The sequence below is a fragment of the Dermacentor andersoni genome, chromosome 7 (genome assembly GCF_023375885.2).
Source record: "Dermacentor andersoni chromosome 7, qqDerAnde1_hic_scaffold, whole genome shotgun sequence".
Lineage (NCBI taxonomy): Eukaryota > Metazoa > Arthropoda > Arachnida > Ixodida > Ixodidae > Dermacentor > Dermacentor andersoni.
Window position 1 is genome coordinate 163,837,016 of NC_092820.1, and position 13,036 is coordinate 163,850,051.

The window sequence follows — 13,036 nt, forward strand, 5'->3', positions numbered from 1 at the left end:
GAAAAATCTGGAAGTCTGAAAAAATGAATGCATGCCTATTAATGCCCCCAGGGGCTCAAATCACCACAGACACATCCAAAATAGCTCTGAAGGCCTGCCAGTACACTTATTAAGCATATTAGTGTTTGTTATGCAACAGGAGATGGCAAGTGCGTGCATCTATAATTAAGGACTACTTGCTGTGTCCCATGACAATGGCCCCTTTTCACTCTCGGTATGCTTCAGCGCATAATACTTGTTTCACATGTAAGCGGTGGCGCAGAGGTGGTCGCGACGGCTGAACGGCACTGCAGCGCACCGATGCAACTTCATTTCATATGCTCTGTTTTGGCGTGACGCGTGCCACTATGATGCACGCATTTTATTTCCAATGCACAGTGTTGCTTGCGGAAAGCGTCCGTAAGACGCGGGTTTCGGCTCAAGAGCTTCAAGGTCTTCAAGAGCTACGCCTCCACTTTTCAAGCTAGTAAACCTCGCAGAAAATAGAAATACTGTGTGTCGAACTGCTAATACAACTTTCTTTATTTATATTTATGTCTCTTTTAGCTCTTCATAGGCGACAGCGTAAATGTCTTGCTAAGTACATGCAAACAGAATTAGCCATATGGAAGCAAAGAAATGGGTTGGTTCTCATTTCCGTAATTTGGGCACTTTCACATCTGCCAACGACTCTTGTTTTCAAATGCCACAATTTGTTTGGGCGCTGCCTTGGCCACCCGGATACAAAAGGCCTATAGACCTCAGACTCTGCCCAGGCGGCGCTGCGAAAAAAACGGTCACCAGCGCCCCCATCGGAACCTTGGCGCGAACTGAGTAGTGCAAGGAGAGCTGTCCGCAAGCGAAGGTGCATAGGCCACAATGGATCCTTCTCTTTCGTTTGTGTTGAGGCGCGGTTTCCTAACAATCAAGGACCTGGAAAGCTTCTTCCGCCCATCCACGCTTCGGAAAGGAAGCTCAACAGGGCGAAGTACGTGTACAATATAAAATAAAGTCTCAAGTGTTATTTCGGCGTGCTGCAACTCGCAAGTACAGAGAGCATCAGGTTTGTCTATAGGCATATCAGCATAAAAATATAAGCATTTCAAATTGGTTCATATTGAATATGTCCTGAATACAAGACTTATTAAGTATCTCCTATATTTTTATGCATTTAATCGTAATGTTCTGTCTCGCAATTATTTACAGAGAGTAAATCCTTTCATAGCCTTTTCCAGGGCAGCAAACAGAAAACGTTTTCCAAGGCAGCAAATAGCGCGCGATCATAACGAAAGTAAGCTTCCTTCATACGCGCTGCAGCTTTCTTTCTCGCAGGAGCTACGTCATCGCTCAGTACCTTAATTTGAACTTTTTGCAGATGCTTCGAGCAGCGAGCGCGGACACATAAATGTAAATAAACGCTACATTTTTTTTTACACATGTGCGTTATTTCGCAATTACTCATCCGGTGCTCCTACAGCAACTTTATTGCTCACATTTGAAAAACGCAGTCGAGCAGGCTCAGCACATTGCGAAGCGTGCTTGTTGTATCGGCGCAGGACATACAAAATACCGGAAGTAGGAATGAGCTCGCGATACAACGATGCTCCAGAACAAGATTTTGAATTCATAAACGAACTAAAATGTTTGGTTAAGCTGACCTGCCAAATCTCTCCGTTCTACTTGTTGAGTAAAGCGGAGGCGGACGTCTGTTAAAAGGCGGAAATATCGATGGCACATATGCGGGATGGTTCGCAACGTTGTTTTTTATGTTACCAACGAAGTGGCGGCTGCAGATTCTTGAGTTTTCGCTTGGTTACCACGGTCCTCCGTCAGGGCTACGCAACACAATTACAGAAGAACAAAACTGTCGCACTTTCTCATGCGAGCCGCTGTGTTGTAGGGAATGCAAGTAATCCGATAACCCAACAGGTTGAACGGCACGTATCCAGCGCTCTCCCCTTTCCCCTTCATACGATCGCGATGGAAATCGGTAAAACTGAACGTTGTTATTCCGTCCTTCACGTTCATGACAAGTTACAACACAACAGTAGCGTCGATTGCGGCGTTTCTTCGTAGCGCGCGGAGCTATCGCGGTTGCCGTTGTTTCCGTCATCAGTCCGATGAGTGAGCCAGCAAGCGCTTTATGGCAGCTCGGCGGCGCGTCCGACTAGAGTAGAAATTCATAGCTCTCTGTCTGGGTGTTAAATGCGCAAAGCACTCGCCATATGTACCAAAATCTAGTTAGATCGTTGTTTCGCAGTCGCTAGCTGCATAGGCAACTTAGCAAGGGAGTCGGGCTTCGCACTACTCAATTACTGCCTCTTCGCACCGGCAGGTGGCGCTACGCGTCTTGCAAAACTCCAGAGACTGACGTCCATAGAAGGCTTTCAAAGAAGCTCGCGTCCCTTTTCGCCTCTAGGCATTTGAGTAGAAAGGCAGCAACCCTTGTAGAGTTCGGGATATGTGACCTTTTAAGTGAAGAAACAAAACTGAACAAAATTACGAATGCGCTAACTCAGAGTTGTAAAGAAGAAGAAGATGATGAAAAAGAAGCTACATGCGCTGCGAATGAAAAGTATAGAGTGCAATTTTGTACCGTCTGTTCAGACCCATATGGGGTCACCATAAGATGAAAAAAAAAAAGGCAAAAAAAAGGGGGAGGGGGGGGGGCAAACAGATGAAAACAGCATGTGTGGATAATTTGGCTTCATAGCATGTAACTCTAAAACGACAAGAAACAAGCAGGCCTTCTGAGGCACCAACGAACATGCACGATTTGAGGGATGCAGACTTTTACTTTATGTAAGTATGCGTCACTAGCCACTGTAGCATCACTTGCGACCAATGACAAGTACCTTCAGCTTGAGTCTAATTTCTTCGCAAAGGATGCTCCTATCTTTATTGCGAAAATCCTTCATTTTAGCATCCCAAACAAGTGGACAATGCGCAACTTGAGTGATGAACCGCTTGTTGAAGACAGCACGAGACATTGCAAGCTGGCAGCTGACGTCGTCTACTACAAATGTCTGCTAGAACCCTCTGCTCATGTGGGCAAGCTCCCTGCGCTGCTTTGGCCATGCCCCTGCCACGTGATGTTAACGCCACTGCTCATGGCACTGTGCCATTGGTTCCTGCTCTAGCCATGCGTGAATTTTCCCAAATGTTCCATCATTGCAGCGGCACAAGGCGCTAGGTTTAAGAAAGGAGGCCTGTTCATGCGATCGCTGCTGCGCAGTTTCTTACCCTAGATCTCTGGCATATGAAACAGCCTTAACACCACTGTATTGTGGCAAAATTGACCTTTGGAAACTGGCATTATCCAACGCTTGACCGTTGCTCACTACAATGGACGATTGCGTAACAGTGACAGCAAGACAGGACGATAGTGCCAAGCTCAAATGCCATGGGAAGGCACGCTGAACATACCAGGAACGTACCCTTCACTCTGAGGAAAGGGTGTGGAACAATAGGCGTGCTGACCAAGCTCTGGCCTGAAACACACCATCATGCAATCAGGAGAACAGCAGTAGCCAGGCAAGCAGCAAGTAGAGAGCACAGAAAAGAAAAGTATCATGCATTCTCGTAGTGTAAGTATTGCAGCAATGTTAGCTACAAGTGACTGTTCAGGGAGCACTAATCCAACTTCTAACATGACAGGCTTTAAATTCAAGTGCTATTGGCAATAAGTTGCTAAACAAGTTAAAAAGTTTTTAATCTGAAAATTCAAACAATAATTGATACTTGTGTTAATTATTGATTTTCAAAAGAAGGATTATCGTGTTCTTCAGCAACATAGTAATTCGGCACGCTATCAAGTGTTGTAGCCATTACTTGCTATGGCAAACACCTGCTGAAGAAATGAAGGCCACCCCCTTTGATCACAAATTACGATGGACTGTCAATAACGGCATGAAAGTTCAATAATTTCATTCCAAGCTGCTGTTGACCGCAGTGCACGAAAGTCAAGCTGGCAAGGCGAGGCACTGCACATTTTCTAGTGAGCCCTCTTAATTACATAATCATTAAATACCAATTTATTGTTGAGTCAGCCATGCTTGCATTTTTTTTTACTGATAGAACTGTATCGTCAGAAATAAAAAGATTATTCTTTTGCCATTAGTGACAGAGAACAGTTTGTTGAACATCCCATAAAATATGGTAATGCCTTGAGCAATGCGATCTGATCATCTTTAGCAATAATTAGTATTTAACCCTTTCAGGGTCAATGACGTAAATATACGGTGCCGCGAACAAGTCCAAAATTTATGGCGCCATCCGTACGCTTAAAAAGCACACCAATTTCCTAACTTTTTCTTTCCTGGCTTGTGCCGCCATCATGTGGGAATACAGGGAATTTTTTTCTCGCGTCTCCCTCTCTCGGTTTTCATTGCATGGTTTGTTTTAGAGCTAGTTTGCTCCAGTGTGTCTATATACTACTGCTCGCGCATTAGCATGCGTGTGGGTGGGTGGCGGTTTAGGTTTTGTTCCGCAGGCGGTTTCGGCTTCTTGCGCTTGCAAAACTGATGGCTATCTCGTTACTAATCGCTCAAAGGGTGACCGCCTGTTTCTCGCTCGTTTAGTGCTCACAGGGGTGCGCATAGGAAGGATACCGCTGTGCATGCGTTTCCCTTTCTTTCTTTTTTTGAGACTCGCCAAAGCTAATTGTCTCTGGTTTGCAATAAGATGAAGATTAGCAGAAGTTTGTCACATGTTTTGCTTTTTTGACAGGCACAGAACCACACAGTTTTCTTGAGTGCGCTCACCTACACAGTTCGATTACGCTACGGACGTAAACATTAGTGTAAGAGCAGGAACATTTGAGACTTGCGAAATATTCTCGTGTGCGCATTTTCTAAGTCCTGAACTATGTGTATAACAATGCATCAAATTTTTAATTCTTAGAAGTTTATTTCCTTTTTTTATTGTTGTCATTCATGAATAAACAGTACATATATACCAACTCAAAATATTTTTCTCTCACTTTAGGGTCACCCTAGAAAAATTACGATAAATTTTTTTTTTTCGATATAGGTCCTTCAGAAGAATTGGAATCTGCAATAAAAAAATCGACCCTGGGCAGTCGCATACAGCGAAAAAATCGGCCCTGAAAGGGTTAAAAGTTAAATAAAACTATATTCAGTATTCATGGGGCGGCAGAAAGTTAGGTGGGCGGATGAGATTAAGAAGTTTGCAGGGAAGACATGGCTACAATTAGCACATGACCTGGGTAGTTGGAGAAGTATGGGAGAGGCCTTTGCCCTGCAGTGGGCGTAACCAGGCTGATGATGATATTCAGTATGCAGAAGTGTTCATTTAACTTGAAGCAACATTTTTCTATGGTATTGTGTTTTTCCCTTCCCTACTGTTAATATGTGCACACCATAACTGCAAACCATAACTTAAGGTGCTACTATATAATAAAACGTCCAAACAATAATAAACGAAGAACACTGCAAACTGTTGCATCTCACTTGCCTGGAAAGGGGCAGTTAGGTATATATCAATCTAATTAGAAAGCATTCAACTATATCAACCAGTAATTCTCCAAACTATATATATATATATATATAACAGGATAACAGAATAATGTAAGGTTTTATTTGAAACATGCACAGTGGAGATTGAAGCCACCTGAGCATGTTTAAATTTAACATTCTTGATTATTCAATTTGCAATGTAATTCATGAATAGTTGCATAAACAAAGAACTTAAAAAATCTTATATTAACCCCAACATCTCAAGCCATTCATGAAGGGATGTTTTATTGTTACGTGACCCAATGAGCAGACGTGCATTTCAGAGAGGCATGAATGTCACCGAGCCCGGAAAAAGAAAAGCCCACATGCAGGGGGTGCAAGAATTCCAGGAGCTAATGAGATTCAGCTGCAACATTTTAGTCATAGCAGCGGTGACAGCAGAGCATGTCACTGCCATACCAAATGTAGGGCCACCTAAATGAGGGACAAAGAAAATGTGCCACCCATGCATGTCTCACCCCCACATTTTAGAATGTTCCTCCACTCAACACTTAGGAGTACTAGTCCCTGCACTTCGAGATCATACAACACCACTATGGAGAAGTGTAGCGCCTTCACCAGTCGAGGGGGCAGCGTCAAGGAGGCAACTCAGTGGAGTGAAGGGACAGCTTTGAGTGGCAGATTTTGTAAGAATATGGGGGTCCGTCTATGAAGTGTTCCTTGTGTTTTTGCACTGTCATCAACGGGAAGTAGACGTCACAGCGCCAAATCATAACGCACAGCCAGTGAAGGTGGAGCTTAGTCCCAATGACTTTATATATAAGTTGAGGAGAAAAAGCATGGCTATGGAGGAGGGTAACTAGCAATCATCCGCAGGTCTCTTAATATGAGGCACTTCACTTCTATTGTGGCACTAATGTTTTACTGTAGCTGTACCACATGAGTCTACAAAATTTGTCCATTTCAGGGACCCTTTAATGCAATAAACGGGCAAGATTTGTTGAAGAGGCCAGGAGCAGTGCTAAATTCAAACTACCATTTTATTCAACTAACAGCCTTTCAGTTGTCTAGCCCTTTTACTGTGCTAACATACATCAAGTTAGTTAACCACACTGGAATCTCATTAATTCCAACTTCCAGTATATTCAAACTGACACTGTGGTCCTGTTAAAATAATGTGCATTTCAATGTACAGAAACACATTAAAATTTTGGGGTTTTACGTGCCAAAACCATTTTCTGATTATGAGGCACGCCGTAGTGGAGGACTCCGGAAATTTCGACCACCTGGGGTTCTTTAACGTGCACCTAAATCTAAGTACACGGGTGTTTTCGCATTTCGCCCCCATCGAAATGCGGCCGCCGAGGCCGGGATTCGATCCCGCGACCTCGTGCTCAGCAGCCTAACACCGTAGCCACTGAGCAACCACGGCGGGTACAGAAACACATTGTTGCTTCATGTTGTTGGGCTAGATGGTAAGGATTCATTATGCAAAAAGGTGAGGCATGCAGACAGGACACAAGAGAAGTGAACAACACGAACGCCGGCGTTCGTGTTTACTTCTCTTGTGTCCTGTCTGCACGCCTCACCTTTTTACATAACATATTTATTATGCTGTAATAGGATGCGAAACAAATTGAAGGACAGCCAGGACAGGGCCTCTTTGCTGTCCTGGTTGTACTACAATTTCTTTAGTGTCTTATTACACTGTAACCAGCTTTAGAATGTTTATCAACTGCGATGAAACACATGCAAAGCAGCAATCACCTTGGGTGGGGTCCCTTGCACGTGAGGCGCTCTGCACAGGTGGGCTTGGCACACCGGGTGGCTGGGTGCGGCACGCTGCAGCCCTGACTAGACTGTGAGTGAGAGGCCGCCGCCAGCTGGATCATTGAAGGAACCACCGCCGGAATGCTGACTCGCGCTCACTTCCAAAGCTCCTGGCTTCCATGGGGTTTGTCCTGCACACAATGTTCTTCTTCATACAGAGTCATCCCCGAGGATGCACATAGAAACAATATGCACATTGGGTCCCAAAGCTTGCAGGACAATAAAAGCCTATATTGCTTTAAGACCATGGGTGTGAAGGACTTCCAAGTGGTTTGGGCAATGTGTAAATATGTTCACCAAATCAAATTTGTTAACAGAGGCCACTTTGGCCCTCTGATGGTACCCTTGCTCACTATGAAAGCAAATTGTGAAGAATATGCATTTGCATGCATACGTATGCACACTTATATGCATACGAATACGCATACGCATGCTTTTGCACATGCATGGGCAACGTTGCCAGTACTTGTGTTGTTTACCATATGCATAGTGGAAAATATAATTTTATGTGTATATATAGAATAGGTTCTTCCTCCAGCAGTGACAGCTGTTTCCACTGTCCCTTCATAACACATTTTACCTCGATCAGCGCTGCATTCCTTATAAGTTTACCTTCGTCAATGCCCTGAACTTAAAACACCGAGGGTAAGCATAAATTTGTTTGAAGTTGCCTCACAAAGCGTACACATATGGTAAAGGACTCTAGCATACCAAGGCAGATGTTCTGCTTGCAAGACAAAGCGTTACATCTCCCAAGCAGATCTACATGGGGATGTGTGGGAAAGAACTCGCTCTTGTAGGCCAAATGCAAGTGCTACTAGTGTCACCGACCTCACCCGGCATCATTTGATTCCAACCAAGCTGTGCACATTAATAACTCTGCTACCACTCGCTGTTGCATTTCCAGCATGTGAGTAACCGTGCAGTATTTGCTGCTACAGACAGCATGGCTATCTGTATCCCAGCTGCCAAGCCAATTTTTTTCAATCTAGTGCAGTCTCTGAGGAATCCGAGAGAACTGCTGCACACCTAACTTGCCTGTCAAAACTTCAAGCTATTAGTTGCGAATGTAATAAAAGCTTGAAGTGGAGCACAGCTGTTCAGCAGGGGAGTTGCATCTGTGGTGAGTAAAGTCAAGACAAGCAGACAAGCTTTACGATTTTGACTGCCAATGTATAGCTTTTAATACACTGCAGTGCATGCATAACTTTGGCGGGTGGTGGCGTGGAGCAAAGGTGCGAGATTCTTATTTGCGTGTTCCGAGCAGTGAAATGCACCCTGGTACCACCAGGTGCCTCTACTTATCTGTATAATGTGTAATGACACTTTACTACCTTTGAAATCCAGCTTTTTCATGGTGCAACATGCCATTGCAGGTAGCAATTTAAATCTATAGTTAAACGAATTCAAAACGAATGATGTCTAGGAACAATTAATACAGGAAAAAGAGACAATGCCAAGAAATTGTCATGGCATCCCTGTTTGCTAATATGGCAGGGCAAAAATGTGAATATGCTGCCTCATTTAAAGGGAACAAGTCATGAACGCCAAACGCATTATTTGTTATGGTGTGAAGGCCTGCAGTGCATTGTCTGTCGCTGTGCAATTGCTTTACTTACAGACGTTGCATGTCTGGCAGAAAGCGCACGGGCTGGAATTTATATGACCAGGAAGGTTCTATCAATGTACGTTAGCTTGCCTTATATCTTTTTCTTTGTGCTCACTGCGACGGCCTGCAAAGCCTACCTTTCATGCACTGCCGTTTCGCGACAAGGAGCAGTTTTACTGCTCTGCGATGTTCTCGAGCTCCTTTCATGTATTGAGCTGTTATGAGCAGATATTCATATTCGACAATTAAAGGAGGAGTATCACTAAGGTTATCACAACTGCTCTTTATCAGATGTCTTTTCTGTATGTTGCCATACTAGCGCATGCAGATGTAAAGAAAGCCATGCATGCCAGTTTTATTTGTCGCTGGTGCAATTATATTATCGTCCGAGTGACGAGGAGTCACGACAGAAGCTTTTTGTGCTCAAGTCACAATTTCAGTGTCTGTTCTCTATGTTGCACGAATCTCGTTTTCAGGGCCACTGTAGCTGCAAAGCTTGGTCACGCGTTGACGTACGGGGTGCAGCCCAAAACGTAAACACATGCGTTTCTGACGGGATGAGACAACGGCGACCCTACTGCGGACTACCCCCCCACCCCCTCTCTGCTGGTGAAACACGGTCAAATACTTACTACGCCTGCCCACGTAGATCTACTGTAGCATTTCTCTAGAGCGGCGACAAAGTGCTACAGTTGAAACTCGATTTAACAAGTGATGACCACGCTCGAATTATTTTGTTAAATCAGGAAGTTCGGAAAACTGAGTAAGGGATTTTTCAGTCCTTCGAAATTAAAATTTTAACGTAACGACACCCAAAAGGTATCGTGGCATTGTATTTGCTGCTAACCCACACCTGCATGTTAAACAGTCCGTGAGGGTGGCCCAACTACCACTGCCTGTAGCGCCATCTGGCGCGCAAGAACACCAGTGACTGCCAAGTCTGTTGTTCCGTGCATGGGCGCGGCGTGCAGCCATGTCAAAATAAAGCTCAGGCTGTGACTAGGGTGCCTAGATGGTTTAACGCAATAACGGTGGAATGCACACTCAAAGAAAACCGCGTCTGCATCAAAACGAAAAAAAAATGACAGCTTTTTCTTGCACATTTAGTTCTGGAAAAGCTTCATTAAATCGGGTTTGATGCAAGCTAGTTTCTTTATTTCGGGTTGACACCGCTGAACCTTATGCGTAATTGCTGGGGAATGGAAATTTCTTCATTAAATCGAGAACTTCATAAAACCGGGTGACGTTAGATCGAGTTTTAACTTTACAAACATGTCAGTTTTTATCCTAAAAGATTGTGTGTTCTCGTTGCACTGGCCACAAGTGCGCAGTTCGAGCTTGGCCGCACAGGAGAGCACGAGAACGAAAAGATGCGTTTCTAGCAAAACAAGACACCCCAGCAACCACAGACTACGAGTTGATGCAGGCGAAACCTGAGCAAATAATTCTGCTGCTTGCTCATGTACTGCGTATACTCGCAATGAAAGCGACGCTGTTGTTCGCGCTGCTGCAATACATTATCGCAAGCTCCATTTTTCTGACTAATCCATCAGTTATTCGTAAAAAAACAAATAATAGAATGCACATAAGCAAAGAACTTTCATTTTCTTAATTACGTGGCTCCAGATGAAGTCACAGCTGATGAAATGCACAGTGCACACGTTCATCAGTGGTATGACCGGCTTGCCAATTTGCAACTTGACAACCCATTCTTTCTTTGATGCCGCATCTTTGGGGAACGAGTGGAAGCTCACTTCACTTGCCACAGATCTGTTGGTGCATTGTGGCACACAGCACATGCAATTGGTTTTGAATTTCATCTTGCACAAATGATGCGTAAAAACAGACAATCAAGCCTACTGACCACTATAAAGAAAGCGAGTAAATGCGCTACTGATGTGCCCGCCTACGGTTACTCCGATACTCATTGGAAAAAATTTGCCGATGGCCGCAGGGTGGCTTGACAGTCAACAGAACCTGCGAATAGGCTATTACAAGCCCCTAGCAAGCAGCAATGGCCATACAACTACGAGGTTGCAATTTGAAGTGTTTGTTTTGCTGCTGTTGTTTCTTTTCCCAAGAGCTGCTATTTTCGTGCTGTTAATAAGTGCAATATTAAGTTGACCTGTGCCTGCTTAAAGTTAACTTGCGAGTAAGCGCTGATGTATGCCTCCTTCTGTGTCCATAATTTCAATGCGCTGTTTATACTAAGACGGTGCATAGTCTAACTACTTGCTGGCAGCCTGAAGTACTTGATGCCAGATGCATTGCTTTTGTTCACATTTCTACGGAATAAATAGAGCCTATAGTGCATCGAACCTCACAATATTCACATTCTTCAGTAGACGCCCTGATCATGACAAGTGACCAGAACTCCAATGACCAGAAATACGATGTCACAGCCGAACTACACTGGCGTTTTCCAACCTTGTATAGTAATACTGAAGTGTAGGCTATGTGCCTGCAAGAAAAGTCCATAAATACATGCTCAACAGCTGTAGGTTCTTAGCCATTGAGCTAGAAATGCAAATGTGTTAACACAACTACTGATATTCGAGTGACTTAATTGAGCTTCATCTTGTGAAACAGCACAACACATACATGGACAAGAGCTAAGGAAGTGAAGGCAGCACCTGTCCCACCTCTTCCTTAGCTCTTGTCCATGTTGCCAAAGAGGATGCTTGTGCTGTTGACTAAAGAGAAATGCTAAATATAGTATGAAAATAACTGCTTCGGATGAAGAACTCGGGCGACTATGGCACCATGACCATGACATTCCCGATTTTACGAGTTTGCCAGGATAGGCTGGAAAAATAGTCAACAAGGAATGCCCTTTTTTGGCGCACACGACACCTAAAACATTCGCATTTCAAGAGCTAACGTTTTATGTATTGTGCGACTACAAACTTGACGCCACTTTTGCGTGTTGCGATGCCTACATACGTAGATAATGAATTTCATGAAGCACTGTTCGCGGTTCGATCCCGGACAGCGCTGCACTCTACAAAATAGAGCGCAGCATGTGCGAGGCACGTACTGCAATGACGCAAAACAGTGCAATGTCTTGCGAGACGGACTAGTAGGGTGCAACGGGCACAATTGGCGGGCTCCCAAAACGCGAATGCTCCGAAATGACATTTGCGCCAAACTACGCTAACTATCACCGGATGATGTACTGTTTAAATGAGTAAAAAGCATTGCGCGGTCACCACTGCCTTGAAGGTTCAACTGAAAGGTCGTGATTCAGCAGACATGTCAACAAAGACGGCCTTGTTATGAGTCATCACATGCTCTGAATTTGGGAAATATAACATCGCTCCTGCTGACACCTGACGAAAAGCACATTGCTTTGTTTGACTTTCTGCACGCTGACGATTGGATAAGCAAGTGACGTGATGCAGTTTTGTCTACGGGCTGCAAGCATACCAAACATTTATTCAAGAAGGAAACAAAGGTGTCTCCAATGGCCTAGCGCGACATTCCACACTATCGCACGGTGTAGGCTTAGATAATGGTGAAAGAAGGAAGCGCTCTCTCTCGCAATGCCATAAACTGAACGCATACAACACAGATTCCTGTCTAACTGCTGACACTTTGATAGTTACGGAAACCGACACAGCGCTCAAGAAGCACCAACCTCACGGAAGTGCTGCCGTTGCTCTGCCAAGAGCGTCAAGAAGCGCTGAATCCCCTCGGGCAGTCAAGGCAAGCAATGGGTTGGGCGAACTAGACTTATGCCCTTATGCAACGCAATCAACCTTTAGAACTTGTGATGTCTGATATTGAGCGCGGGAGAGCGATACACAGCTGTTTTTCACGATGATCGCAAGCCAGTCATGAGCCAGTCGGGCTGGATTAGCGACCGCTGCGCCACTCGAAGACATTGGAAGAATTTTTCTCAAGGTCGTTACGCACCACTTTTGTTTTCACAAAGTAAGTGCAAAACGTTTCGTGTGAAGGTACAAAAGTGTAGATTTAGATATTGCAACAAATATTACAACCACGACCTACTGGAACTCCAGACCTGCACAGATATTCGGTTTCTATGGGAGCAGCTTGCGCCCACTTTCGTTCAACCGACGGCCGTAGGTGGCGCTTTTATAACCTGTTTATCTGCTACGCGGTGGGCGGCTGTGCGGCG

General features: G+C 44.5%; 1 protein-coding gene across 3 annotated transcripts in view; it reads right to left on the reverse strand.

Moving 5' to 3' along the window:
- The window catches only part of LOC126533111 (zinc finger FYVE domain-containing protein 1-like), a 67,562-nt gene extending 54,672 nt beyond the window's left edge, over nucleotides 1–12,890 (reverse strand). For 2 of the 3 annotated variants that reach the window (XM_050180378.2, XM_050180377.2), the window contains exons 1-3: nucleotides 12,533–12,890; nucleotides 7,224–7,417; nucleotides 3,417–3,470 (exon numbers count right to left, since the gene is read on the reverse strand). In XM_050180378.2, the coding sequence (XP_050036335.1) occupies nucleotides 3,417–3,470; nucleotides 7,224–7,348 (179 nt within the window). In that variant the 5' untranslated portion in view covers nucleotides 7,349–7,417; nucleotides 12,533–12,890. The remainder of the gene's footprint in view (nucleotides 1–3,416; nucleotides 3,471–7,223; nucleotides 7,418–12,532) is intronic. The other variant, XM_050180379.2, reaches the window with a different exon arrangement.
- Nucleotides 12,891–13,036: the final 146 nt, after the last annotated feature.